The sequence below is a fragment of the Piliocolobus tephrosceles genome, chromosome 21, assembly GCF_002776525.5.
Source record: "Piliocolobus tephrosceles isolate RC106 chromosome 21, ASM277652v3, whole genome shotgun sequence".
Lineage (NCBI taxonomy): Eukaryota > Metazoa > Chordata > Mammalia > Primates > Cercopithecidae > Piliocolobus > Piliocolobus tephrosceles.
In genome coordinates, this window is record NC_045454.1 from 33,491,359 (window position 1) to 33,519,091 (window position 27,733).

Consider the following 27,733-nt stretch of genomic DNA (forward strand, 5'->3'; position numbering starts at 1 on the left):
TTTTTTAGTAGAGACGGGGTTTCCCCGTGTTAGCCAGGATGGTCTCGATTTCCTGACCTCGTGATCCGCCCGTCTCGGCCTCCCAAAGTGCTGGGATTACAGGGGTTCTCTACTTTTAAGGGTCATGTGATGACAGTAGGCCCACCCAGATAATCCAGGTTAATCTCTCCATCTCAGGGTCCTTAACCTTAATTACAATGGCAGAATTATTTTTCCCATGTTTTGTAAAGTACCATATTTAGGGTTCTGAGGATTAGCATGTGGACCCTTTTGGGAGCCATTATCCTGCCAACCACAGTTTCCATCCCAAGCGAGCAAAAACCAGAGTTGTCCCCATGACCTTCAAGGCCCTTAGAGTCAATCTCCACTTGCCACTCTCTCTCCCTCACTCCTAACGCTCAGCACCCTGGTCTCAAATAGCCAGTACTGAACCCAGTGTGTTCCCACAGGGCCTTTGTGCTTGGCTGTTTCTTCTGCCTAAACCATACCTCTCTCCAGCCCTTTTCTTGGTTGATTTCTCCTTCTCATTCTGATCTCAGCTTTGATGTCACCTCAGAGACATGGAAATTCCAAAAAGCCTTCTAACCATCACTGTCATGTGACCCCAGTCGCCCCAAAGCAACTGCCACGGCTGATAGGTTTCTTGTTGGTGTGTATTTTTGGTGTCTCACTCCCTCCATCTTAACCTCCACATGTGTAAAAACCTCAGCTATCTGTGTCTCTGATGTCAGAATGCTGTGTGGCACATAGTAGGTACTCAGTAAACACCTGCCAAGTGACACTGGAAGAAGATGATTGGTGCTTTTGCTTATGCACCAGGACAGGCCACCGCAGGACCATAGCGTGAACACAGATTTCAAGTCATTGGACCTTGACATTTCATAGTTCTTTTCTTTTTCTTTGCTTTTTTTTTTTTGAGACAGAGGCTCACTCTGTCGCCCAGGCTGGAGTTCAGTGGCGCGATCTCGGCTCACTGCAACCTCTGCTTCCCTGGTTCAAGCAATTCTGCTGTCTCAACCTCCTGAGTAGCTGGGATTACAGGGGTGCAACCAACACGCCCAGCTTTTTTGTATTTTTAGTAGAGATGGGGTTTCATCATGTTGGCCAGGCTAGTCTGAAACTCCTGACCTCAGGCAATCCATCTGCCTCGGCCTCCCAAAGTGCTGGGATTACAGGTGTGAGCCACTGCCTCTGGCTTTTTTTTTTTTTTCTTTTGTCTTACTGACAAGGTCTCTTACGCTGGCTGGAGTACAGTGGCGCGTTCATAGCTCACTACAGCCGCTGACTCATGGGCTCAAGCCATCCTCCTGTCTCAGCCTCCCGAGGGACTGGGACTACAGGTATACCACCATGCCCAGCTAATTTTCAAATTTTTGAAGAGAGTGGGTCTCACCATGTTGCCCAGGCCGCTCTTAAATTTCTGGACTCAAGTGATCCTCCTGCCTTGGCCGCCCAAACTGTTGGGATTACAGACATGAGCCACTAATGCCTTGCAATAGTTTTTGATGAGTTATTTGCATTGCTTAATCTTTAACATATAATGGGAAATGTTTTGAATATTTGTATATTGCTTTATATTATTATTATTGTTGAGACAGTCTTACTCTATTGCCTAGGCTGGAGTGCAGTGGCACAATCTTGGCTCACTACAACCTCTGCCTCCCAGGTTTAAGCAGTTCTCCTCATCCACCTGAGTAGCTGGGATTACAGGTACATGACACCATGCCCAGCTAATTTTTTTTTTTTTTTTTTTTTTTGAGATGGAATCTCACTCTGTCACTCAGGCTAGAGTACAATGGCATGATCTCGGCTCACTGTAACCTCTGCCTCCCGGGTTCAAGCGGTTCTCCTGCCTCAGCCTCCTGAGTAACTGGAATTACAGGTGTGCACCACCACGCCTGACTAATTTTTGTATTTTTAGTAGAGACAGGGTTTCACCATGATGGCCAGCCTGGTCTCGAACTCCTGACCTCAGGCAATCCGCCCACCTTGGCCTCCCAAAGTTCTGGGATTATAGGCATGAGCCACCGTGCCCAGCCAAGTTTTGTATTTTTAATAGAGACAGGGTTTTACCATGTTGGCCAGGCTGGTCTCAAACTCCTGACCTCAAGTGATCTGCCCGCCTCACCTCCCAAAGTGCTGGGATTACAGGCATGAGCCACCACGCCTGGCCTTTATATTGATTTTGTGCAAATCAAATTCATGAAATGTGATTGTACTGCATTTTCGTAAGGCAGCTTATCTACAGTCAGAGTGGCAGACCTCGTCTGGTTTGATTTCTCAATATGGAAGATCTTTACTCTTGGGGATAAAATGATGACTGTTCTTTTCTCACACCTTCCTCTGTCACCTCCCTTTCAGAAAGCATGCTCTGAATTGCCATCGGATGAAGCCTGCTCTGTTCAGCGTGCTCTGTGAGATCAAGGAAAAGACAGGTAGGCTGTTTAGAAGACACTTCCTGGCCGGGCACGGTGGCTCATGCCTGTAATCCCAGCACTTTCAGAGGCCGAGGCGGGCAGATCACCTGAGGTCGGATTCAAGACCAGCCTAACCAACATGGAGAAACCCTGTCTCTATTAAAAATACAAAAATTAGCCAAGCGTGGTGACACATGCCTGTAATCCCAGCTACTTGAGGGGCTAAGGCAGGAGAGTCGCTTGAACCTGGGAGGCGGAGGTTACGGTGAGCTGAGATGACGCCACTGCACTCCAGCCTGGGCAACAACAGCGAAACTCTGTTACAAAAGAAAAACCACTTCCTATGTGTGTTTAGAGCTGGGGCAGCCACACACACCTCTGATCTTGTAATTCAGCCCTGATGTGCATGGTGGGCAATTTTGCTCATCCCTTCTGTCTTGCAGAAGACCGCTAGGATGTTTTCTTTCTGCCTTATTGCCCTGGTTTCTGGTATGCACACTGATTTATTTTGTAGTTTATAACTGAGAAATACTGTTGCAAATCAGTAACAAGCAGCTGCATTCTAGGTTGAAGACCTAAGAGGTACTTAGCATTCAGTTATACAGAAAAAGTAAAAATGACAGACTTAGGGAAGTTGAATAAGAACAATTTTGTCAGCTGGGCACGATGGCTCACACCTGTAAATCCCAGCACTTTGGGAGGCCGAGGCAGGTGGGTCACAAAGTCAGGTGTTCAAGACCAGCCTGGCCAAGATGGTGAAACCCCGTCTCTACTAAAAATACAAAATTAGCCGGGTGTGGTGGTGCATGCCTGTAATCCCAGCTACTTGGGTGGCTGAGGCAGGAGAATCGCCTCAGGAGAATCCTGAACCCAGAAGGCAGAGGTTGCAGTGAGCCAAGATTGCGCCATTGCACTCCAGCCTGGGCAACAAGAGTGAGACTCCGTCTCAAAAAAAAAGAAAAAAGAAAAGAAAAGTTGAAAAAATAGCACAGAGTTCTCATATCTCCTTCTTTGGGCTTCCTATCTCGTCAACACCTTCAGAGCCATAGTACCAATATGGAAAGCAGGAAATTGCGTTGAGTACAGAGCTCTTTAACTGAACTACAGACCTCATTTGGAGTTCCCCAGTTTTTGCCCTAATGCCCTTTTCTGCCCTGAATCCCACATTGTATTTAGTCATCATGTCTCTTTGGTCTCCTGTGATCTGTGACCTTGTCATCCATGAACGATGTTGACCATTTTAAGGAGAAGCGCTTAGTCATTTTGTAGAACATCTGTCAGTGCGGTTTGTCTGATGTTTCCTCTAGATTGGACCAAAGTTGTGTGTTTGTGGCCAGAGTCCCACAGAGGTGATGTGTGTGTCCTCGGCACATTGTGTCGGGGAAAACATGCTGTCAATATGTCCTGTCACTGCTACCATTGACCTTGATCACTTGGTCAAAGTTAATAGCAATTTGAAAATAGCTTACAAGTGGGGCCACCAAATAAGGTATTTAAATCAATGGTCGTCTGCACAAAGGGTCACTTGATTTCTTCGAGTGAGTTGGTCTCTTGAGGTCAATTATTTGAATTTTGTGTGTCACTTCGGAGCATAGCACTTCATATATGCAGAGGCTTCTGGAAAATGTGTGTATATGTTGTGTAAAAGTGTGTTTCTTTCTGAACACTGTTTTGGTGCAAGATTGATGTGTACTTGACATATACAGTGATTGAGAACAGCAAGAGGGTCTGGATCCTGCCTCCACCTCTGGCTGCATGACCCTGGTCCTTGGCTGAACCTTGCTCTGTTCCTGGCCCTCCTCTGATTTGGGGGCAATAATAATACTTAGCTCGTGATTACTGAGGACTGTTGAGGACTATGTGAATTCATATATGTAAGCATGTCTCCTGCCCGGCTGTCAGAAGGGATGTGGTAACTAAAGGAGAAATTCAAGTTTAAATCTGGCCGGGCGCGGTGGCTCAAGCCTATAATCCCAGCACTTTGGGAGGCCGAGACGGGTGGATCACGAGGTCAGGAGATCGAGACCATCCTAGCTAACACGGTGAAACCCTGTCTCTACTAAAAAAATACAAAAAAAAAAACGAGCCGGGCGAGGTGGCGGGCGCCTGTAGTCCCAGCTACTCCGGAGGCTGAGGCCGGAGAATGGTGTAAACCCGGGAGGCGGGGCTTGCAGTGAGCTGAGATCCAGCCACTGCACTCCAGCCTGAGCGACAGAGCGAGACTCCGTCTCAAAAAAAAAAAAAAAAAAAAAAAGTTTAAATCTACATTTAAGGTTCACCTAAATGCTACGAGGACATGATGTCCCTAACCCTCACCAGTGTGAATTTATTTTTATTTTTATTTTTTTGAGATGGAGTTTCACTCTTGTTGCCCAGGCTGGAGTGCAATGGCACGATCTTGGTTCACTGCAAACTCCGCTTCCTGGGTTCAAGCGATTCTTCTATCTCAGCCTCCCAAGTAGCTGGGATTACAGGTGCCCGCCACCACACCCAGCTAATTTTTTGTATTTTTTATTAGAGATGGGGTTTCACCATGTTAGCAGGCTGGTCTTGAACTCCTGACCTCAGGTGATCCGCCTGCCTCTGCCTCTCAAAGTGCTGGGATTACATGCGTGAGCCACCACACCTGGGCTTTTTTTTTTTTTTTTTTCTTTGGAGACAGGGTCTCACTCTGTCACCCAGGCTGGAGGGCAGTGACATAATCTCGGCCCACTTCAGCCTCTTGGGTGGGAAATCCTCCCACTCCATCCTCCCAAGTAGCTGGGACTACAGGTGCAAGCCAACTTGCGCAGCTAATTTTTGTATTTTTTGTAGAGAGAGAATTTTGTCATGTTGCCCAGGTTGGTCTCAAACTCCTGGCCTCCCAAAATGCTGGGATTACATGCGTAAGCCACTGTGTCCAACCAAGCTTGTATTCTGTTCTGCCTCTGCGTGCTTCACCCAGTCCTCTAAGGAGCCCTGATTCCTTTCAGAGTAAATCTTGGCCCTTGATGTGCTCATTGCTGTGGGGGTGTTGCTGCTCTTGGACACTCTTAGGACACAGAGCTAAGGAATATTTGTGGGTTATTACAGATGTGTGTGTACACATACACATGTGCGCACACATTCACATCTGTTCTCGTATGTCTGTATATGTTAAAAACCATGCGTTCATTACAATATCTTTATTTTTGTTCATTCATTCATTCATTCATTCATTCTCACCCTCTTGCCCAGCCTGGAGTGCAGTGGTGCAATCTCAGCCTCCCAGGTTCAAGCATTTCTCCTGCCTCAGCCTCCGAGTAGCTGGGATTATGGTGTGCACCACCACGCCTGGCTTATTTTGTATTTTTAGTAGAGACAGGGTTTCATCATGTTGGCCAGACTCGTCTCAAACTCCTGACCTCAAGTGACCCGCCCGCCTCAGCCTCCCAAAGTGCTAGGATTACAGATGTGAGCCACCGCGCCCAGCTTATTTTTATTTTTGAGACAGGGTCTCGTGCTGTCACCAGGCTGGAATGCAATGGTGAAGTCACAACTCATTGCAGCCTTAACCTCCTGGGCTCAAGCAGTCCTCCCACCTTGGCCTCCCAAAGGGCTGGGATTACGTGCGTGAGCCACTGCACCTGGCCCATTCCAATATCTTTAATTCTAGTTCACCACAGGGTTCCCACTATTTTTCTCTCTTTCCAGGTTTGTGACTCCTTTCTCCAACAGCGAGAGCCAGCTCCTGTTGTCCTCAGTACTTTTGCTTGTGTAATCCATCTCCCACCTCCTTCACCCCCAAGTATACTTAATCCCCCAGCCAAGCAGACCCCTTTTTGTCCCCACCCCCCAGTAGACTGATGCTGCTGACAGCCTCCACGTGATCCACCCCAGTGCCAGGTCATCCTCCCTGACAGGGCCAATTGCTGGGCTGTGATGCCCCTGGCTTCCTGCCCACCTCAGATGCCTCTCAGGGGTGTGTGAATATTTGATGACCTATCTTATCTGTTCCTTATTTAAATTGTGGGAAGCAGGTGCTATGGAAATTGAAACACAATGGTTAGGCTTTCCTGGGGAACCAGACACACAAGTTTCTTGTTAGCAGGGAACTGGTTTTAAGCAAATTTGCCCTCAACTCCCTGGCAGCACTCCCTGCTGGTGCTTCAGCGTTCGTATGGTGAGCTGGACAAGCGGGGACCCTGCACCCGAACAAGCCCCAAGTCTTGTGGGCTGAGGGAAACTGCTCAGAGAGGACACGGCCAGTGTGTATCCACCCCCTGGAGACACTGGCTGTAGTCACGTGTTCCTTAGTATTGTGGAATTGTGTAATGTTGGCCCATTTCACTTTTCACCTAATAAAAATAAGTCAGTGTCAGGACCACCTGCTGAGGCATGTGTACCACTAGGCACAGGCAGCCCAAGTTGTCCCCTGCTCACCCCGACCCTGACCCCAGGAAGCAGCCTTTGGGGGCTCCCCACTGCCCACAGTGGGTGTTTAGCAATGCAACATCTGGAATTTAGTAATAATAAAAAGCTATTTTAAAAAGTACTTTTAAGGCTGGGTGCCATGACTCACGCCTATAATCCCAGCACTTTGGGAGGCCAAGACGGGTGGGCCACCTGAGATCGGGAGTTCGAGACCAGCCTGACCAACATGGTGAAACCCCGTCTCTCCTAAAAATGCAAAAATTAGCCAGGCGTGGTGGCATGTGCCTGTAATCCCAGTTACTCAGGAGGCTGAGGCAGGAGAATCGCTTGAACCCAGGAGGCGAAGGTTGCAGTGAGACAACATGCGCCACTGCACTCCAGCCTGGGCGACAGAGTGAGACCCTGTCTAAAAAAAAAGAAGTACTTTAATCGACTGTAGTGTCGGGAAGCTGTCATTCTTGACCTTCCTCCTACCAGTGAGCTGCTGGGGCTGAATGAGAAACTGGTTTTTGAGAGTGTGGGTGTTCAACCTGGGCACGCCTCTTCATAATTCCATCTGCCCCTGTGTGGGTGTTACTGCATGAGTCTGTTAGTCTCAAATTCAACAGTTTCAGGAGGGAAAACAAGAGTTGATAACAACTGTTGCCAGTGCAGCCAAGATGTCTGTACATTTCAGCCCCTGGCATGGCCCTGCCCCCCGCATCCTCCTAGGCTTTGAGGGCCATGCTGAGGACATTTTTTGTTTTTAGACAGAGTTTCACTCTTGTTGCCCAGGCTGGAGTGCAATGGCGTGATCTCGGCTCACTGCAACCTCCGCCTCCCAGGTTCAAGCAATTCTCCTACCTCAGCCTCCCGAGTAGCTGGGATTACAGGCATCTGCCACCATACCCAGGTAATTGTTTGTATTTAGTAGAGAGAGGGTTTCTTTTTCTTTTTTTTTTTTTTTTTGAGATGGAGTCTCGCTCTGTCACCCAGGCTGGAGTGCAGTAGCCGGATCTCAGCTCACTGCAAGCTCCGCCTCCCGGGTTTACGCCTTTCTCCTGCCTCAGCCTCCCGAGTAGCTGGGACTACAGGCGCCCGCCACCTCGCCCGGCTAGTTTTTTGTATTTTTAGTAGAGACGGGGTTTCACCGTGTTAGCCAGGATGGTCTCGATCTCCTGACCTCGTGATCCGCCCGTCTCAGCCTCCCAAAGTGCTGGGATTACAGGCTTGAGCCACCGCGCCCGGCCGAGGGTTTCACCATGTTGGTCAGGCTGGTCTTGAACTCCCAACCTCAGGTGATCTGCCCACCTCAACCTCCCAAAGCTCTGGGATTACAGCCATGCGCCATCACGCCCAGTGACATTTTTAATTATTTATTTATTTATTTATTTATTTATTTATTTATTTATTTATTTAAATTAAGACACAGAGCCTCACTGTGTTGCCCAGACTGGCCTCAAACTCCTGGGCTTAAGTGATCCTCCCACCTCAGCTTCCCCAGTGGCTGGGATCACAGGCACACACCGCCATGTCCAGGGGTCGCTGAGGACTTTTTTTCGGGGGATGAAGTCTTAGTATGTTGCCCAGGTTGGCCTTGAACTCCTGAGCTCAAGTGATCCTCCTGCCTCAGCCTCCCAAGGTGTGGGGTTACAGGCATGCGCCACTGCACCTGGCTACTCACGACTTTTGATTCCTCTAAGCTGAGTCCCAAGGCCACTGCAGGGCTCAGAGCATAGGCCACCTGGGCATTTCCTTGGAAACTAATGCTTTCTTCCCACCGACTGGCTCAAATGACTGGGAACGGGGTATGTTTTGGGGTGCAATAGGACAGGGATGAGACAACAACTGCTCCTCCCCAAAATGCACAAGCCCGGAGCTGGGGGCTACCTGTTCCTGAGTGTCACCTGGAGTGTTTTCAGATGTCTTTTTACATCAGAAGTGCAGTCAGTGAGTGCTGTGGGTCCCACCTGTGGGCCACCAGTCTTGATGTGAGGAACACCTCAGCCTTCTAGTCTCAGAGACAAGACAGCCAGTGGCAGGAAAGTAAACAGGATCTCAATTCTGCTCCATCTGTCCCCATCCCGTGACCAGGAATGGCCAAGTCTTAGCCCAGAGGAGACCGTTCGTGGTCCTGATCCTGCACCCTGTGGTACCCACGGGCCGCCTATCGAAGGGCAATCCCATGAGGCGAGGTCTTGGCGTGCTTCTGGATGTAACCCACAGTTCTCACATTGCCCTCTGGCTGAAGTCTGTAGTAGGCCTTGTAGTAAAGACCAAACTTCCACAGAGCATTTAAAGCCTGGTGGGGCAGGACATGGTGGCTCACACCTATAATCTCAGTACTTTGGAAGGCCGAGGTGGGAGGATCGCTGGAGCCCAGGTGTATGAGACCAGCCTGGGCAACACAGTAAGACCCCATCTCTACAACAACAACAACACAACAACAAAAAGATTAAGTCTGGTGGGTATTGATGGAGCCTGGGCAGGCAGCTCGGTCCTTCCTCGAGTTGTTCCCCAGAGCCCTGCACAGCCTGGGGCAGACCCTGTTTCTCCTGTTTTACAGATGGGCAGTGGGAAGCTCTAAGAGACAGGGGCCTCCCCAGGGCACACCAGTCACCCACAGCCAGGCTGCATGCTGCACCCCCATACGCTGTCCTCACTTGTGAAAGGGACCCAGGGCCTGTCCCTCATGGCCTGCGCTCATGGGCCCCACACACCCACCTGTGTCATCTGAACAATGACCATTCCTGGCCAGCGCAGGGTCTAGGATGCGCTATGTTCTCAGGGTCTGTCCTGGTGCCTTTGTTTTTGTTGAATGAAGAACTGTTGTTGGTGACTGATACATATTAACTGAAATCCCTTTCATCCAGTTCCCATTATGTGGTTCAGAAGATTCAGTGGGGGCCTGACTTAGAACACAGGGCTTATCACTCACAGCAGCCTGAAAAGAAAGTGGTCCTCCGTGTAAACCTGGCATCACTGGATGCACTGCCAGCACTCCCTGGCGAACCCAAGGAATGGCCTGTCGGAGGTATGCAGGCAGGTGCCTCAAAGCTTATCTCCTGGGGTCAGCTTCACCGCACCACAGTGCCTGGGCGCTCCTGCCCTGAGTTGGTCTCTGAAGGCCAAGGACATCCTCAGCATATGCATTTCCTCCCAAACCCTCCTTCCCAGAAACAGCTGTCTTCCTCGGTGTCTGGAGGAGCTGTTCTCAGGAAAACAAAGTAAACCCTTAGTTGCAGAGCTTTGAATTTAGCTGGGAGGACCAGATACTGGCCACGGTCCCTTTGCTGAGACGCTGGGACTAGGTATCTTGCAGAATTCAAAAACATTGGATTTAAGATTTGTCACGTTGGCCAGGTACAGTAGCTCACGCCTGTAATCCCAGCACTTTGGGAGGCTGAGGCAGGCTGATCATCTGAGGTCAAGAGTTCGAGACCAGCCTGGCCAATATGGTGAACCACCCCCACCCCTCTCTCACCCACCCATCTCTACTGAAAATACAAAAACTAGTCAGGCATGGTGGCAGGTGCCTGTAATCCTAGCTACATGGGAGGCTGAGGCAGAAGAATCACTTGAACCCAGGATGTGAGGGTTACAGTGAGCTGAGATCTCACCTCTGTACCCCAGCCTGGGTGACAGAGTGAGACTCTGCCTCTAAAAAAAATAAAAATAAAAAATAAAGTTTGTCACATCGATGTTCCCAGTGAGGACTCAGGTGTGGCCTGAATTCACACAGTGGTGTTTGGCACCAGAGCAGGGACAGCCTGGCACATTGGAATGGCTCAGGCTTTACCTCCACGTGAGCATGAGTGACAGCTTGTGTGAAAAGCTTCGGATCTTAGATCTTGAGTGGGCAGGCAGCTTCAAGACGGCATGCTGAGCCCCAGAGGCCCCTTGCAGACCCACCCGGCCATCCCATCCTGGGCGGTTCTCAAAAAGGGGCCTGCTTTGCCTTCTCTACCCTGTGACTGTGTCTCTGGGGAACGAGAAGTTTCTCAGCCAGGCCTATTGTGCTGCAGGAACTCTTGCTGTGCCATAGGAGTGCACAGAGCCCCGTTCAGAGGAGCAAATGTAAATAATGCATATCATCAGGGAATGCCTTTTTGTCTTCCTGACTGATGATTGGCCTTGCTAGTAGTTGGCAGGCATAAGCCATTCTCATTCTCTCCCTTCCTCATCAGCTAGTCGGGTCTGTTGCAATTACAGAATGGGGTTCTGTAGGTTCAGCCAGGAAGCTGTGGTGTCATGGTGCTCATGGGGGTTCCTTGGTCCCAGCAGTCACCCTAAGGCCCACGAGTCACCTATCTGGAACTGAGATCCTCTTTCTAATTAGCTGTACCCTGGGGCTGAGTCCCATGTTCATTTCTTTAGGGTTCTTCTGGGAGTAGACCCCCAGGAGCTGGGGGACTTATTCTCCAGGTTGATTAGAGTGTCCTTTCCTCCCCTCAGTCTCAGGGTAACTCACGAATCGAGCCCCTGAGTCTGATCAGCCAGGTGGCTCCAGACACTCACCGCAGGCCTGTTTACATTTGAATTAATTAAAACCAAATGCAATTAACCGGTGCATTCCTCAGCCACACCAGCGACATTTCAAGTCTCAGCAGCCACACAGGGCTGGTGCCTCCCATAATAGACAGATCTAGAACATTCCATCATTGTCAAAGTATCTGTCTGTTGGACAGACAAATGGATCAGTATATATAAATATACAAATTAAGGAATCTGAAAACAACCTGATGTCCATGATAACTAGAAAAACAAAACGTGTCCAGGCGCCGTGGTTCATACCTGTAATTCCAGTATTTTGGGAGGCCGAGGTGGGTGGATCACTTGAGGTCAGGGGTTCAAGACCAGCCTGGCCAACATGGTAAAACCCCATCTCTACTAAAAATATAAAAATTAGCCAACCGTCGTGGCATATACCCATAATCCCAGCTATTCAGGAGGCTGAGGCATGAGAATTACTCGCACCTGGGAGGCGGAGGTTGCAGTGAGCCGAGATTGAGCCACTTCTCTCTAGCCTGGGCGACAGAGCAAAACTCTGTCTCAAAAAAAAAAAAAGAAAGAAAACAAAACGTGGTCCATCCATCCAATGGAGTATTATTCACAGCTGTAGAGAGGAATGAAGTATTGGCACAGGCTACAACGTGGATGCACCTCGAAAACATGATGCTTGGTAGGAGAAGCCAGATGCGAAATGTCACATCACGTGCTGTGTGATTTCATCCATATGAAGAGTCCAGATCAGGCAAATCCATAGAGACAGGAAGACTCGTGGTTGTCCCGGGGCTAGGGAGAGGGAGTAGAGAGTGACTGCTCATAGAGACAGGGTATCTTTAGGGAGGATGAGAATGTTAGCTAGTTAGCTTTATTCCCAAGGTCGCACAACCTTGGGAATAAACTAAAAACCACTGAATTATTCACTTGAAGCAGGTGAATTTTATGGCATGTTAATTATATCTCAATAAAGCTCACCTCAAGGACTGAGGGTCTTTGCTAGGGGCAGTATCTAAAACAGTGTGCCTGTAGCTTAAGGCCTTAGTGCACACGCACATTCTTATGAATTAGCACTTTTTTGCTGCCTTTTAGAGCTTAACCATTGACGGAAACTGTCTTGTGTACTTGCAGTTTTCTGGTTTGTTTTCGGACCTCTGACTCCTTTCCTGGAAGAAGAGTATCAAGAAAGCACAGGGCAGATCTGTGGTTCATCTCTGCCCTGTTGTGGGCTTGGCACACCGTAGATACTGAGATACTGGGGAACTTCTTTTTTCCTTTTTTCTTTTTTTCTTTTGAAATGGAGTCTCACTCTGTCGCCCAGGCTGTAGTGCAATGGCACAATCTCAGCTCACTGCAACCTCCTCTTCCCGGGTTCAAGCAAGTCTGCTGCCTCAGCCTCCCAAGTAGCTAGGATTACAGGTGCCCACCACCATGCCCAGCTAATTTTTGTATTTTTAGTAGAGACGAGATTTCACCATGTTGGCCAGGCTGGTCTCAAACTCCTGACCTCAGGTGATCCACCCGCCTCGGCCTCCCAAAGTGCTGGGATTACAGGCAGGAGCAAGTATGAGCCACTGTGCCCGACCAGAATTTTTTTTTCTTTCTTTCTTTTTCTTTGTCTTTTTTTTTTTTCTTTGACGGAGTCTCACTCGGTTGCCCAGGCTGGAGTGCAGTGGTGTGATCTCGGCTCACTGCAAACTCTGCCTCCTGGGTTCACGCCATTCTCCTGCCTCCGCCTCCCGAGTAGCTGGGACTACAGGCGCCGGCCATCACACACCACTAATTTTTGGTATTTTTAGTAGAGACGGCGTTTCACCATGTTAGCCAGGATGGTCTGGATCTCCTGACCTCGTGATCCGCCCACCTCAGCCTCCTAAAGTGCTGGGATTACAGGCGTGAGCCACTGCTCCCGGCCTACTGTTTTAACACTTGTGCTGGTGTCATGTTATTTTCATTCTGAGAAATTGGAAACTCTTTCTGTTGCTATTATATTAATAAAGTTGGTATTTATTTTCTGGTAGTCAAAAAACAAAATTTAGCTGGACGGGGTGGCAGGTGCCTGTTTTTCTTTTTATTTTCTTTTTTTTTTGTTTAGTGGAGTCTCACTCTGTCACCCAGGCTGCAGTGCAGTGGCACCATCTCGGCTCACTGTAACCTCTACCTCCTAGGTTCAAGCGATTCTCCTGCCTCAGCCTCCTGAGTAGCTGGGACTACAGGTGCGTGCCACCACGCCCGGCTAATTTTCTGTATTTTTAGTAGAGACGGGGTTTTAATGTGTTAATCACGATGGTCCTGATCTCCTGACTTTGTGATCCATCCACTTTGGCCTCCCAGAGTGCTGGAATTACAGGCATAAACCTTGTGCCCGGCCAAGTGCTGTTTTTCTTAGCTGTGGCCCTTAAATGTTTGCAACTCCTCACAGGGGCCTTGTTTTTCCAGATATGCTGCCTGGCACATCTGAAAAAATACATATTACAATGTTTTGCTGTCTTCCTTTAGCCCTGTTACCACATGCAAGGACAGTAGCACAGAAAAACAAGCCTAAACCGCATATCATTTTTATTCAGCATCAGCAGTTCACATAATTGTTTATTTGTTTATTTTGTGAGACATGGTCTTGCTCTGTCACCCAGGCTGGAGTACAGTGGCGTGATCATGGCTCAATGCATTCTTGACTTCCCAGGTTCAGGTGATCCTCCCACCTCAGCCTCTCAAGTAGCTGAGACTACAGATACAAGCCACCTTGTCTGGCTAATTTTTGTATTTCTTGTGGATGGGGGTCTTGCTATGTTGCCCAGGCTGGTCTTGAACTCCTGGGCTTAAGTGATCCTCCCATCTTAGCCCCTCAAAGTGGTAGAATTACAGGCATGAACCACCACACGCTCCGCCTATTTATTTTTTAAATGTACAAAACAGTAGGAACTTTTTTAAAAAATCACCTAATAGTTTATTTCAGAACTGCAGGGTTTTAATTAACAAACATGTAAACATATGGAAATGAAATTAATTTGCATATTTGGTTGTGGTTCCAGCATCTTCATTTCTCACGTGTCCGTGTGAAAAGACCACCAAACAGGCTTCGTGTGAGCAACATGGCTGTTTATTTCACCTGGGTGCAGGTGGGCTGAGTCTGAAAAAGGAGTCAGCAAAGGGTGATGGAATTATCATTAGTTCTTGTAGGTTTGGGGATAGGCGGTGGAGTTAGGAGCAATGTTTTGCAGACGGAGTGGATCTCACAAAGTACATTCTCAAGGGTGGGGAGAATCACAAAGAACCTTCTTAAGGGTGGAGGACATTACAAAGTACATTGATCAGTTAGGGTGGGGAAGAAACAAATGACAATGGTGGAATGTCATCAGTTAAGGCTATTTTCATTTCTTTTGTGGATCCTCAGTGGCTTCAGGCCATCTGGATGTTTACGTGCAGGTCACAAGGGATATGATGGCTTAGCTTGGGCTCAGAGGCCTGACACTTCAGTTGTGACTGGTTGTGATGTATTTTAATTAGAGATGATAGACATTTGCCTAGTGTGATAATTCCTCAGTTGGGTGAATATCTAGTGTGTGGTAGCCACTATTTCGGAAACTGATGAGTGTTTGTTAAAGGTTATTCTTTTTGAAGTCCTGTGGATCTGAGAAACTTCCATGACTTAAGGATTTATCTAGAATGTTACTTTTTTTTTTTTTTTTTTTGAGATGGAGTCTCACTCTGTCACCCAGGCTGGAGTATAGTGATCTTGACTCACCTCAATCTCTGCCTCCCAGGTTCAAGAGATTCTCCTGCCTTAGCCTCCCAAGTAGCTGGGATTACAGGTGTGCACTACCACGCCCAGCTAATTTTATATTTTTAGTAGAGATGGGGTTTCGCCATGTTGGCCAGACTGGTCTGTCTCAGAGAACAGAGCAAAGCCTGTTCTAGCGCCTGTCCTAGAATGTTACTTAAATGGACTAACCTGTGGGATGTGGCCTAAAAGGTAAAGCCAGGCAGTTCTCAATACAAACAGTCTGGGTTCCAGAAGTCTCCTTGTTTAGAGTTAAGGAGTAACCTCAGTGCCCATGATGCCCAGGAAACCATAAGATAAAACAGCCCTTGGGCCAGGAGGTGTCTCACGCCTGTAATCCCAGCCCTTTGGGAGGCCAAGGGGGACGGTTCACGAGGTCAGGAGCTCGAGACCAGCCTGGCCAACATAGTGAAACCCCATCTCTACTAAAAATACAAAACTTAGCCGGGTGTGGTGGCCTGTAGTCCCATCTACTCGGGAGGCTGAGGCAGGAAAATTGCTTGAACCCTGGAGGTGGAGGTTGCAGTGACCCGAGATTGTGCCACTGCACTCCAGCTTGAGCAACAGAGTGAGACTTCATCTCAAAAAAAAAAAAACAAAAAACAAAAATAAAAAAAGTCAAAAAACAGCCCTTGGTTGTGTCGGACCACACCTTGAGGTCTGTTGGGGGCAGTTGGGGGTTAAGAGGAGTTGTCCGTTATGACCATGACTCTCTGGGTGGCTCCAGCTGTAGGGACACCCTTCAGCCTATGAGTGGGTCACATCTTCGTCGTGCCGTGCTGCCTGCTGGTCTGTCCCCCTCCCGAGTTTCTGGTCTCCTTGACTGGACCTTGCTGGTCGGAGCCAAGGAGGGACCTCCCTGCCTACCTGTGTCTGATTTGAAGCAGTGGCTCTAAAATATCTCCAGGAAGACTGGGGTTTGCTGTGGGGGTTGAGGACATGCCCATTATCAGGTTAAGGAAGGTTCTTTCTATTCTTTGATTTGCCTAAGGTTTTTATTTTTTTGAATCAGAGTCTTGTTCTGTCACCCAGGTTGGAATGCAGTGGCACAATCTTGGCTCACTGCAACCTCCGCCTCTTGGGTGCAAGCAATTCTTGAGCCTCTACCTCCTGAGTAGCTGGGATTACAGGTGCGCGCCACCACACCCAGCTAATTTTTCTTTCTTTCTGTTTTTTTTTTTTGAGACAAAGTTTCACTCTTGTTGCCCAGGTTGTAGTGCAATGCCATGATCTCGGCTTACAACCTCCACCTCCTGGGTTCAAGCGATTCTCCTGCCTCAGCCCCCCAGGTAGCTGGGTTTACAGGTGTGTGCTACCATGCCCAGCTAATTTTGTATTTTTAGTAGAGATGGGGTTTCTCCATGTTGGTCAGGCTGGTCTCCAACTCCTGACCTCAGGTGATCCGCCCGCCTTGACCTTCCAAAGTGGTGGGTTTACAGGCGTGAGTCACCACGCCCAGGTAATTTTTCTATTTTTAGTAGAGATGGGGTTTCACTATGTTGGCCAGGCTGGTCTGGAACTCCTGACCTCAGGTGATTCCCCCCAACCCCAGCCTCCTAAAGTGCTGGAATTAGGGCATGAACCACCATGCCTGGCCAGGTTTGCCCAAGGGTTTTAATTGATTTTGTTAATTTTCTGTATCTTTTTCTTGGCGGGGAAGGGGGTCTTGCTTTGTGGATCTGACTGGAGTACAGTGGCACAGTCACAGCTCACTGCAGCTTCAACCTCTGGGGCTCAAGCGATCTTCCCGTCTCAGCTTTCTGAGTAGCCGGGATTACAGGTGTGTGCCACCACACCTGACTCATTTTTTAAAAAGTTTTGTAGAGATGGGGTCTTGCTGTGTTGCCCAGGTTGGTCTCAAACTCCTGAACTGAAGTGATCTTCCCACCTCAGCCTCCCAAAATGCTGGGATTACAGGTGTGAGCCACTGCACCTGGCCTTTCTGCATCTTTGTTTTGTTTTGTTTGGTTTGGTTTGGTTTTTTTGAGACGGAGTCTCACTCTGTTGCCCAGGCTTGAGTGCAATGGTGCGATCTCGGCTCACTGCAACCTCCACCTCCCGGGTTCAAGCTATTCTCATGTCTCAGCCTCCCGAGTAGCTGGGATCACAGGCGCCCGCCACCATGCCCGGCTAATGTTTCTGTTTTTAGTAAAGATGGTGTTTCACCATGTTGGTCAGGTTGGTCTCCAACTCCGGACCTCAGGTGATCCACCCGCCTCAGCCTCCCAAAGTGTTGGGATTACAGGCGTGAGCCACTGCGCCTGGCGTTTTTTTTTTTGTTTGTTTGTTTTTGAGACAGAGTCTCTCCCTGTCGCCCAGGCTGGAGTGCAGTAGCATGATCTCAGCTTACTGCAAGCTCTGCCTCCCGGGTTCAAGCAATTCTCCTGCCTAAGCCTCCTGAGTAGCTGGCATTACAGATGTCCACCACCATGCCTGGCTAATTTTTGTATTTTTAGAAGAGACAGGGTTTCACCATGTTGGCCAGGCTGGTCTCGAATTCCTGACTTCGTGATCCACCCGCCTCGGCCTCCCAAAGTGCTAGTTTTACAGGCGTGAGCCACCACGCCTGGCCTTCTGTATCTTTGAAGCTATGGCTTTTCTCCTTTCAGTTACGGCAGTGATTTACATTTATTTTCATGTACATTTCTTTACATTCATTTTCATTTACATTGATGATATACACTGGTAGACTTTGAAAGTACCTGTGTGCAGAGATAATTCCTCTTGGTTATGATTTATTTATACACACACAGATGCGGCCGACTTCAGTTTGATTGTCTATTTAGCCATTTCAGTCCTATTACATGAACAAGACTGGGCTATTATTTTCTCCCTCAACTCTGTCTTAAGTTGGTAGCAAAGTTCTCCAAACAATGATTGGGTGGCTTTTCCTAGTTCTGTTCTCTGAGGCAGTTTGTTGGAGAAAGGGATCCTTCCTTCTTTGAGAGCCTGGTAGCACCTGTCTATAAAATGGCCCAGTGCCCTTCATATGTGGGCAGGGAAGGGTTTCTTAGCACAAGCTCCTGTTTTCTGAGCATTCTTCTGTGAGGTCGGGCATGGGATGTTTCCAGGTGAGCAGGGCAGTTCCAGATTCAGGTAGTAGAGATAGCCATGCACCCTCAGGGCCACAGAGTAGAGAGATGGGGACAGCAGAAGGGAGGGACAGCTTCTGGGGACATGTGTGAGCCAGGACCTGACTGATGGGACACATCCGCTTTCTTTTTTTTTGAGACGGAGTCTCACTCTCACCCAGCCTGGAATGCAATGGCACGATCTCGGCTTACTGCAATCTCTGCCTCCTGGGTTCAAGCGATTCTCCTGCCTCAGCCTCCTATCTGGGACTACAGGTGCCTGCCACCATGCCCGGCTAACTTTTTTTTTTTTTTTTAATTTTTTGTAGAGAAGGGGTTTCACCATGTTGGTCAGGCTGGTCTCAAACTCCTGACCTCATGATCCGCCTGCTTCGGCCTCCCAAAGTGCTGGGATTACAGGCATGAGCCACTGTGCCCAGCCCACCTCCGCTTTCTTGCTGGGAAAGAGCTCATGACTCGGGCCTGAGCTTGGTGTTCCCGGAGCCCTGGTGAAACAGGAGTGTTCCCTTCTCCCCCTTGTAGGGTGTGCGACAGGAGTGTGGCAGCTCAAACTCCTAGTGGGGAGCATGCAGTGAGGTAGGTGGGGGAAGCGTGGGCTCCAACCCCATAGCAGCAGCTTAGTGCCTAGGGTTGTGTTTCCAGCTCCCAAAGCCCCAGTGAGCGTGCATTACAGTGTGCTTTTTCAGCTTAGCTGTCCCTGTCCGCAGGTGGCTTGTGTTAATCAGCTCAGTTAGACCCTCTGCCTTATCTCAAGGATAAAGGGCTTTCTGGATTCTGGGGTTCTTGCCTTAGTGTACTGGAAAAATCGCATCACATGTGGGCTTGGAGAACGAGTACAAGGTTTTATTGAGTGGTGTAGGTAGCTCTTAGCAGATGGATGGGGAGCCCACAGGGGGTTGGATTGGGAAGGTGGTCTTGCCCTGGAGTTGGGCTGCTCAGCGACTGGGCTCTCCTGGACTTCCCTCGGTGTCCACATCGTTCCGCCTTCAGTGGCCCGCCAGCGTCTATTGGTGTGTTCTGCTAGTGTGTTCCTCTCGACGTCCAGCTGCTTGTGTGTGTCTGCTTAAGGTCTCACTCAGCCTTATTTGGGCACAAGATGGGGGGCGTGGCAGGCCAAAAGGCAACTTTTTGGCCACGAAAACAGAAATGCTTGTTCTCACTTAGGTCCGAGGGTGGAGCCCTTGCCAGGGACCCTGCCCTTCTCTACCCAGCACTTCCCTGCCCCACTCCCATATCACTGGGAAGCTAGATTGGAGCTTAGAGGTGAGAGGAGCCAGCAGCAGCAGGGTTTGGGGGGTGGGAGGAGGTGCCAGGAGCAAATGAGGCCAGATCCCAAAGGTAGGGGGCCTTGGGTTCTCATGGAAGAGTCCTGCTGGCCTTCTGCCTTCACAGTGTTGGGCTCCCCAACTTCCTGCTGGGGCTACCCCATGATGTTCTTCACATCCCAGGGCACTCTCCTTGGCCAATAACCTCGTCCAGTCCCTCAGCTCCCAAAACCAATGGCAGCACTGCATGGCCTGGGTTCCCGCAGCCTTCCTGACACCCCTGGGCTGGCATTCTTGGGGTTGGACAGGCCTGCTTCCCACCAAACAGGTCTCTCAAAGCGAGTAGGTCGCTCCTCCTGCAGCGTGGTCTTTGTCTCCCCTTCCTTGTTTGGTGTCCTGGCGTTTTCTCCACTGGAAGTGCTGGAGTGGGCGCTCTGCCCTGTGTCATCACCTGGACACGGGAACGCGGAACACTGGCTCTTTCCAGGTGGCAGTGCCACTGCCACCCGAAAGACAGTAATGACGCAGAGGGGAAGCAGGCATCCTACAGACAAGTGCGAGGAAATAGGTTTACTCTCAATTCTGAACTGTTCCACCCCAGCTCTTATGGGCCCTGAGAGTTTGGATCTGGGACTGGGGTGGTTCAGAGGCTCATCGGAGCTTCAAGCAGCAGCTCAGGCTTAGCCTTCAGGGCCCTCCAGCCTCAGGCAGGGTTTTGGCCACCCCAGCATGGTGACCATGTAAAACAGAAGCAAGATGAACTACTGGGAAAAAGAAAGGAAAAATAAAACAGACATACAAGTCAGTAAGGCCAAAAGTTGTGTTAAATTCAGTAGACGTCAGATTACTCTGTCAAATTGCAATACATTTCCACGTGCTGATGCTGGTGTCTATGCTGGCCTCGCTGTAGACAGGTGACCAGTGTGGGCTGGCCCAGAGGACAGATCACCTTTCTAGGAGTCCCACTCTAAACAAGGTAAAATCCGGCCGGGTATAGTGGTCCATGCCTGTAATCCTAGCACTTTGGGAAGCCAAGGCCGGAGGATCATTTGAATCCAGGAGTTCAAGACCAGCCTGGGCAACATGGCAAAACCTCATCTCCACAAAAAAATATAAAAATTAACTGGGCAGGGTGGTGCATGCCTGTAGCCCCAGCTACTCAGGAGGCTGAGCCGGGAGGATCACTTGAGCCCAGGAAGTCAAGGCTGCAGTGAGCTGAGATTGTGCCACTGCACTCCTGCCTGAGTGACCTTCCCAATAGCTGGTGTTTTCTCTTTTAAGCAGTTGGAGTCTAAGTACAGAAGGTTATTTATCACCTGCCTCCCCTATCCCTGTCCTCCAATATCAGAGGCCTTGTTTAGGGAGGAAACACCCTCACAACATGAAAGTGACTCCTTGCCAGAATTCCTTGTAGAGCTTATTTCCTTATTACCTTTGGCTCTTTGACTACAAGATAAGCTGGAGCTGATGGAAGTTGAGCTCTCATTCTGAAAATTGAGACAGGAAAGTTAACCTCAGCCCAGGTCCCAGTTACCACACTGGGTCCCACCGGCAGAGCTGTGGCCAGTGGCCCCGTTCTTTCCAAGGGCCACTGCTCAGGAGGCCGGTAGCATAGGAGATCCTGGTAGCAGCAAGACCCTGGTTCTTATCCCCCCAGGGCAAGCAGCAGCCACTTGTCATCCTCAAAGCTCAGGCCCAGCACTTAGTAGGTGCTCAGGAAGTGACTGAAAAAGCCTTGAAAGGTTTCTAGAAAGCAGGAAGTCCCCATGTTTTCTCCTTAATGTCAGTTTTCACCTATGCAGAGTCACCGGCACTGTCAGTTCCAGACTTGGTGGGTGGACCCAAGGGCAGGTGGACGTGCATGTCTGCGCCTGTGCCTGTGTGATCGGAGCAAGCTGTGACTATGGGTGCCCACTGCGACTCAGGTCGGCACACTAAGCTTGGGTTCTCTGTCACCAAAGGACTCCTCAGAGAGAGGTTTGGCTGCCTCTCACCAGGCGTCAACCCTCTGTCTGTTTCAGATTCCACAGTTTAATCCGTCTCCAGTGCTCATTCCAGTTGTGGATGGTCGGGGGAGATGGGGAGGAGGCTCAGCCTCCACGATCGATTGATTGGCACCGGAGGCCCTGCCTCTGCTCTTGAGGGGCCAGCTTCTTGCTGATTTGAGACAGCAGGGAGGGCGTGAGGTGAGTGTTTTGCTTAGTCCCACACCCTGGTGCGCTCCGTGCTGGGCCTGTGGTTCTATGTAATTCCATCCAGTCAGGTGCCTGCAGCAGCTCCATTCACAGAGATGGTTCCCACTTGCTATGGGAAGGAGGCAGGAGCATAGCCCGCTGCCAAGTGAGAGCACTGCTGAGTGGGTGAGGGGGCAGGTGAGCAGCTTGGGGAAGTCAGGGCAAAGGAGGGTCCCCTCTGAGCCTTCTGCTTTTCCTCACATCTTTGTTCCTGAGGAGAAAAATTAAAGCAATGTGGGGTTATGTTCCTTTCTTAATCTACTCAGGCCACCCTAACAAAATGCCACAGACTGGGTGGTTTACAAAGTAGAAACTTATTTCTCACAGTTCTGGGGCCTAGAAAGTCCCAGACGAAGGTGCTGGCCAGGTAAAGTTCATTATGAGGCCTTTTCTCTTGGCTTGTAGGCGGCCGCCATCTTGCTGTGAGCTCATGTGACCTCTTAGGGAAAGCGAGCTCTCTGGGGTCTCTGCCCATCAGTACATTAATCCTGTCAGATCAGGGCTATATCCTTATGACCGCATTTAACCTTAATCACCTCCTAAAAGCCCCACCTCCAAATAGTCATGTTGAGACTTAGGGCTTCAACATGTGAATTTGGAGGTAACACAAACATTCGGCTCACAGCACTGCCATATTGTTTCTTAGAAAAACATAATCCCGATTTTATTTTATGTCATTGTTTGATTTACTGGGGTTTCTGTCACATACAGTAAGTTGGGAACAGAAGGAAATCTGGCAGTTTGAGGACGGGGGTGCCTTTGTTTCAGGTCTGTTTCCCCATGTGAATGCCTCTAACAGATGGTATCCCTGAACCGAGCTTCTGGTACCTCCAGCCTCCCTGCCTGCCAGTCAAGGGCCCTGGGGGAGCTGAGGAGCACAGCTGAGAAGCTCTGGAACAGTCATCGGAACTGAGCTTGCTGTAATTGATGGTAACGCATGTCTAATGACCATAATTAGGCTAGCAGCAGTGTACGGGGAGCACAAAGGCACGGTGCTGAGGGAGCTGTTGTAGGCGCCACCCAAGCGGCAGCTGGCAGGGCAGATGTCCCCAGCATGGACTGATGGTGGCGACTAAGGCACAGCGGTTCTCCTTGGTAACTTAGCTTTTTAAGTTTTGCTTTTGCTCATAATACATATATAGCAAAAATGCATACTTTTTTTTTTTTTTGAGACGGAGTCTCACTCTGTTGCCTAGGCTGGAGATCTCAGCTCACTGCAACCTCCACCTCCTGGGTTCAGGCAGTTCTCCTGCCTCAGCCTCCCAAGTAGCTGAGATTACAGGCGTGCGCCATCACACCCACCTAATTTTATTTGTATTTTTATTTTTTTTAGTAGAGATGGGTTTTCACCATGTTGGCCAGGCTAGTCTCGAACTCCTGGCCTCAAATGATCCACCTGCCTCGGCCTCCCAAAGTGCTGGAATTATAGGCATGAGCTACCGCACCTGGCCTCAAAAATGCATAATCTTTTTGTTTGTTTGTTTTTGAGATGGAGTCTCGCTCTGTCGCCCAGGCTGGAGTGCAGTGGCACAATCTTGGCTCACTGCAAGCTCCGCTCCCGGGTTCACGCCATTCTCCTGCCTCAGCCTCCCGAGTAGCTGGGACTACAGGTGCCCGCCACCACGCCCAGCTAATTTTTTTGTATTTTTAGTACAGATGGGGTTTCACCGTCTTTGTTTCAGGTCTGTTTCCCCATGTGAATGGAGAAGCCACCGCGCCCGGATGTTTTTGTTTTTTTTTAAATTATTATTATTTTTTGAGATGGAGGCTCCCTCTGTCGCCAGGCTGGAGTGCAGTGGCACAATCTCAGCTCACTGCAACCTCTGCCTCACAGGTCCAAGCGATTCTCCTGCCTCAGCCTCCCAAGTAGTGGGAACTACAGACGCATGCCACCACGCCCAGCTAATTTTTGTATTTTTAGTAGAGACCAGGTTTCACCATGTTGGCCAGGATGGTCTCGACTTCTTGACCTCAAGATCCCCCCACCTCCCAAAGTGCTGGGATTACAGGCATGAGTTTGGCCCCAAGCCCGGCCAAAAATGTGTAATCTTAAAGAAATAAGGTGGCCGGGCACAGTGGCTCACACCTGTAATCCCAGCACTTTGGGAGGCCAAGGTGGGCGGATCACAAGGTCAGGAGATCGAGACCATCCTGGCTAACACGTGGTGGCAGGTACCTGTAGTCCCAGCTACTGGGGAGGCTGAGGCAGGAGAATAGCGTGAACCCAGAAGGCGGAGCTTGCAGTGAGCCGAGATTGCGCCACTGCACTCCAGCCTGGGCAACAGAGTGAGACTCTGTCTCAAAAAAAAAAAAAAAAAAAAAAAAGGCTTATCACATCTGATTGCCCCATAATGGCACCCTCAAGAGACTCACAGGTGACACCACAGGGCCTGAGGGTGACAGGTATGCTGTCTGTGCCCAAAGTCATGTACATCTGCACCCTTCTGGTTCCCCACGACTACAAACACTGTGCCTCCTGTAAATACATCTTTGTTTGTAGGTGTCAGTACCCCATAGGATAAATTCTAGGTACAGAATGGGAATTTGGAGATTAAAGATTATGCACTTTTTCAAGGTTAACCAGTATCTCAAAACTCTTCTCCAGAAGTGCTATACAATGCATACCCCTTGAAGAGTAATTGGAAAGGCACAGGTGTTCTCACTTTAATTTGAGAGCTTTTTTGGTTTTGTTTTTGTTCTTGTTTTAACATGGAGTCTTGCTCTGTTGCCCAGGTTGGAGTGCAGTGGCGCGATCTTGGCCCACTGCAACCTCAGTCTCCTGAGTAGCTGGGATTACAGGCGTGTATCACCATGCTCAGCTAATTTTTGTATTTTTAGTAGAGATGGGGTTTCACCATGTTGGCCAGGCTGGTCTTGAACTTTTGACCTCAGGTGATTCACCCGCCTCAGCCTCTCACTATAATTTGAGAGTTTTAATTGGAGGACAGTAAGCCCTGTGGATTTTGTTATTTTTTTTTTTACAATCCTCAGGCCAGGTGTGGTGGCTCACATCTATAATCCCAGCACTTTGGGAGACCAAGGTGGAGGCTCGCTTGCGGCCAGGAGTTTGAGACCAGCCTGGGCAACATAGTGAGACCCCATCTCTACAAAAATAAAAAATTAGCCAGGTGTGGTGTCATGTGTATAGTTCCAACTACTCAGGAAGCTGAGGCAGGGGGATTGCTTGACCCCAGGAGGTCGAGGTTACAGAAAGCTATGATGATGCTACTATATTCCACCCTAGGCAACAAAGACAGACCCCAAAAATAATAAATACAATAAAAATCCTCAACATTTAGTGTGGTGCCTGCACTTTGGGAGGCTAAGGTGCGCAGATCACGAGGTCAGGAGATCGAGACCATCCTGGCCAACATGGTGAAAACCCGTCTCTACTAAATATACAAAAATTAGCTGGGCATGGTGGCATGTGCCTGTAATCCCAGCTACTTGGGAGGCTGAGGCAGGAGAATCACTTAAACCAGGGAGTCGGAGGTTGCAGTGAGCCAAGATCGTGCCACTGCACTCCAGCCTGGCAACAGAGCGAGACTTCGTCTCAAGAAAAAAAAAATTGTTTTTTAGAAACAGGATCTCACCATGTTGCCCAGGCTGGTCTCAAACTCCAGAGGTCAAGCAATCCTACCACCTCAGCCTCCCAAAGTGCTGGGATTATAGACATAAGCCCCCTTGCCTGGCCCCTAAAGACATAAATGAATGATTGAAAGAATGCCACATATTCTGCGGCAGCCCTGCATTTCACACCCACATGAACACACACTGTCATTAAGCTGCATGTGCCAACATTGACTATGCTCCTTTCCCTATTTCGACTGGGCCTGTAATGGAAGGTGTGGAGGTGGCTTTCCTCGCCCCGGCTGTCAGAGCATGCCGGGGTTCCTGTGTGCAGGGACTGGGTCCTGTGTATCCTCCGCCCACGAATGACAACTGGCCAGGACCTCCACGGGTGCTCAGGAAGGAGCTGCTGAACAAGATCCAGGGGCATGTGGGACATCTGTGCTTGTCAGAGGCTGTGCAAGGCTCCGAGAGGGAACAGTTCCAAAGGCAGGTCCAGAAGAATGTTAGAGACTGGGTTTCTTTTGAACAAAAGAGCGGCATGATGTGTTTGAAGAGGGTCGGCCTGCAGGTGTGCATGAGGGATGGGAGGCTCAGGTCACAAAGGGCAGGAGAGGGTTAGCACAGTAGGGGCCCAGGGAGGGGTAAGTGGAAAGTTGATTGTTGAGGCAAAATCAATAGGATTTGAAAACAGAGGGACCACCGAGAGGACAGCCATTGTCTGTTTTGAGCCAGGAGAGATTAGGAGGAGAGGGGAGCGTCATTACGAGGTATAGGCAAACACAGGCTAATTCTGGGAGCAGCCTTTACCTGGCTCTCCGAGGGTGTCCACTTGCTGTGACTGTCACCCATATCCGTAAGACCCAGGTTGTGGGCACAGCACCTCATGAGCATCATTCCAAGTGGGCTGTCCTTGCTCATGGGTGCTGGCAGTGGGAGGAATTAAAACAGACAGCTGGAGCTTCTTCTTTTTTTGAGACGGAGTCTCACTCTGTCGCCCAGGCTGGAGTGCAGTGGCGCAATCTTGGCTCACTGTAAACTCCGCTTCTGGGTTCACGCCATTCTCCTGCCTCAGCCTCCCAAGTAGCTGGGACTACAGGTGCCCACCACCACGCCTGGCTAATTCTTTTTGTATTTTTAGTAGAGACGGGGTTTCACCGTGTTAGCCAAGATGGTGGAGCTTCTTGAAGATAAAGTAAGATTGTTAGAAAATTGGGTCTCCAGGCTGGGCATGGGGGCTCACGCCTGTAATCCCAGCACTTTGGGAGGCCGAGGTGGGCGGATCACCTGAAGTCAGGAGTTCGAGACCAGCCTGTTCATCATGGTGAAATCCCATCTCTACTAAAAATATAAAAGTTGTAATCAATAAACGATTTAATTCTCTTGAAAGAAAAGACCAAAAAAAAACAAAAATTAGCCAGGTGTGGTGGTGCATGCTTGTAATCCCAGCTACTTGGGAGGCTGAGGTAGGAGAATTGCGTGAGCCCAGGAGGTGGAGGCCGCAATGAGCTGAGATCGCACCACTGCCCCCGAGCCTGGGCAACAGAGAATGACTCTGTCTTTTTTTTTTTTTTTTTTTTTTTTTTTTGAGGTGGGGTCTCGCTCTTTCGCCCCGGGGGGGGGCAGTGGCCAGATCCCGGCTCACTGCAAGCTCTGCCTCACGAGTTTACGCCATTCTCCTGCCTCAGCCTCCCGAGTAGCTGGGACTACAGGTGCCCGCCACCTCGCCCTGCTAGTTTTTTTGTATTTTTTAGTAGAGACGGGGTTTCACCGTGTTAGCCAGGATGGTCTTGATCTCCTGACCTCGTGATCCGCCCATCTCAGCCTCCCAAAGTGCTGGGATTCAGGCTTGAGCCACCGCGCCCGGCCAACTCTGTCTTAAAAAAGAAAAAAGCGGGGGGAAATTGGGCCTCCAAACTGGAAGGTTGACTGCCAGCCGATAAAAGGGACACTTTTCCTTTAGCCATTTCAGAAAGAGCCTCGGTGTAGCCCGAAGAGACTGAGTGAGCTGGTGGTGAGGGGCCTTGAGTATGAGGAGGCGGGAACCTGCAGTTCACCCTGGCCCTCGGGGAGAGGGGGTGCTTTCTGAAGCTCTGAGGCCAAGGGCCACAGTGGCCACCACTGCAGGGAGCCAGCACCAAGTATAGCCTGAAGTGTCTGCTTAAATTCAGTACGTGGAGGTAGAGGAGGGTGTCTGTGAAGAGACAGAGCCAAACTTGAGTGATATTCACAAAAGCAGTTTGAGGAATATCTACTCCGATACAGCTCAGCCTCCCAAGGGGATGTATCCTGATGCCCTCATTCCTGGTAATGATTTTTCATAGACGTGGTGATAGAAATTTTAGAAACAGGCCAGGTGCAGTGGCTCACGCTTGTAATCCCAGCACTTTGGGAGGCCGAGGCAGGCGGATCATGAGGTCAGGAGTTTGAGACCAGCCTGGCCAACATAGTGAAACCTTGTCTCTACTAAAAATACAAAAATTAGCCAGGTGTGGTGGCA

General features: G+C 49.6%; 1 protein-coding gene across 2 annotated transcripts in view; it reads left to right on the forward strand.

Annotated features, from left to right (window-relative positions):
* Positions 1-27,733, forward strand: part of PBX4 (PBX homeobox 4) — a 58,406-nt gene that overhangs the window by 21,128 nt on the left and 9,545 nt on the right. For both annotated transcript variants that reach the window (XM_031934911.1, XM_031934912.1), the window contains exon 2: positions 2,362-2,435. In XM_031934911.1, coding sequence (XP_031790771.1) covers positions 2,362-2,435 — 74 coding nt within the window. The remainder of the gene's footprint in view (positions 1-2,361; positions 2,436-27,733) is intronic.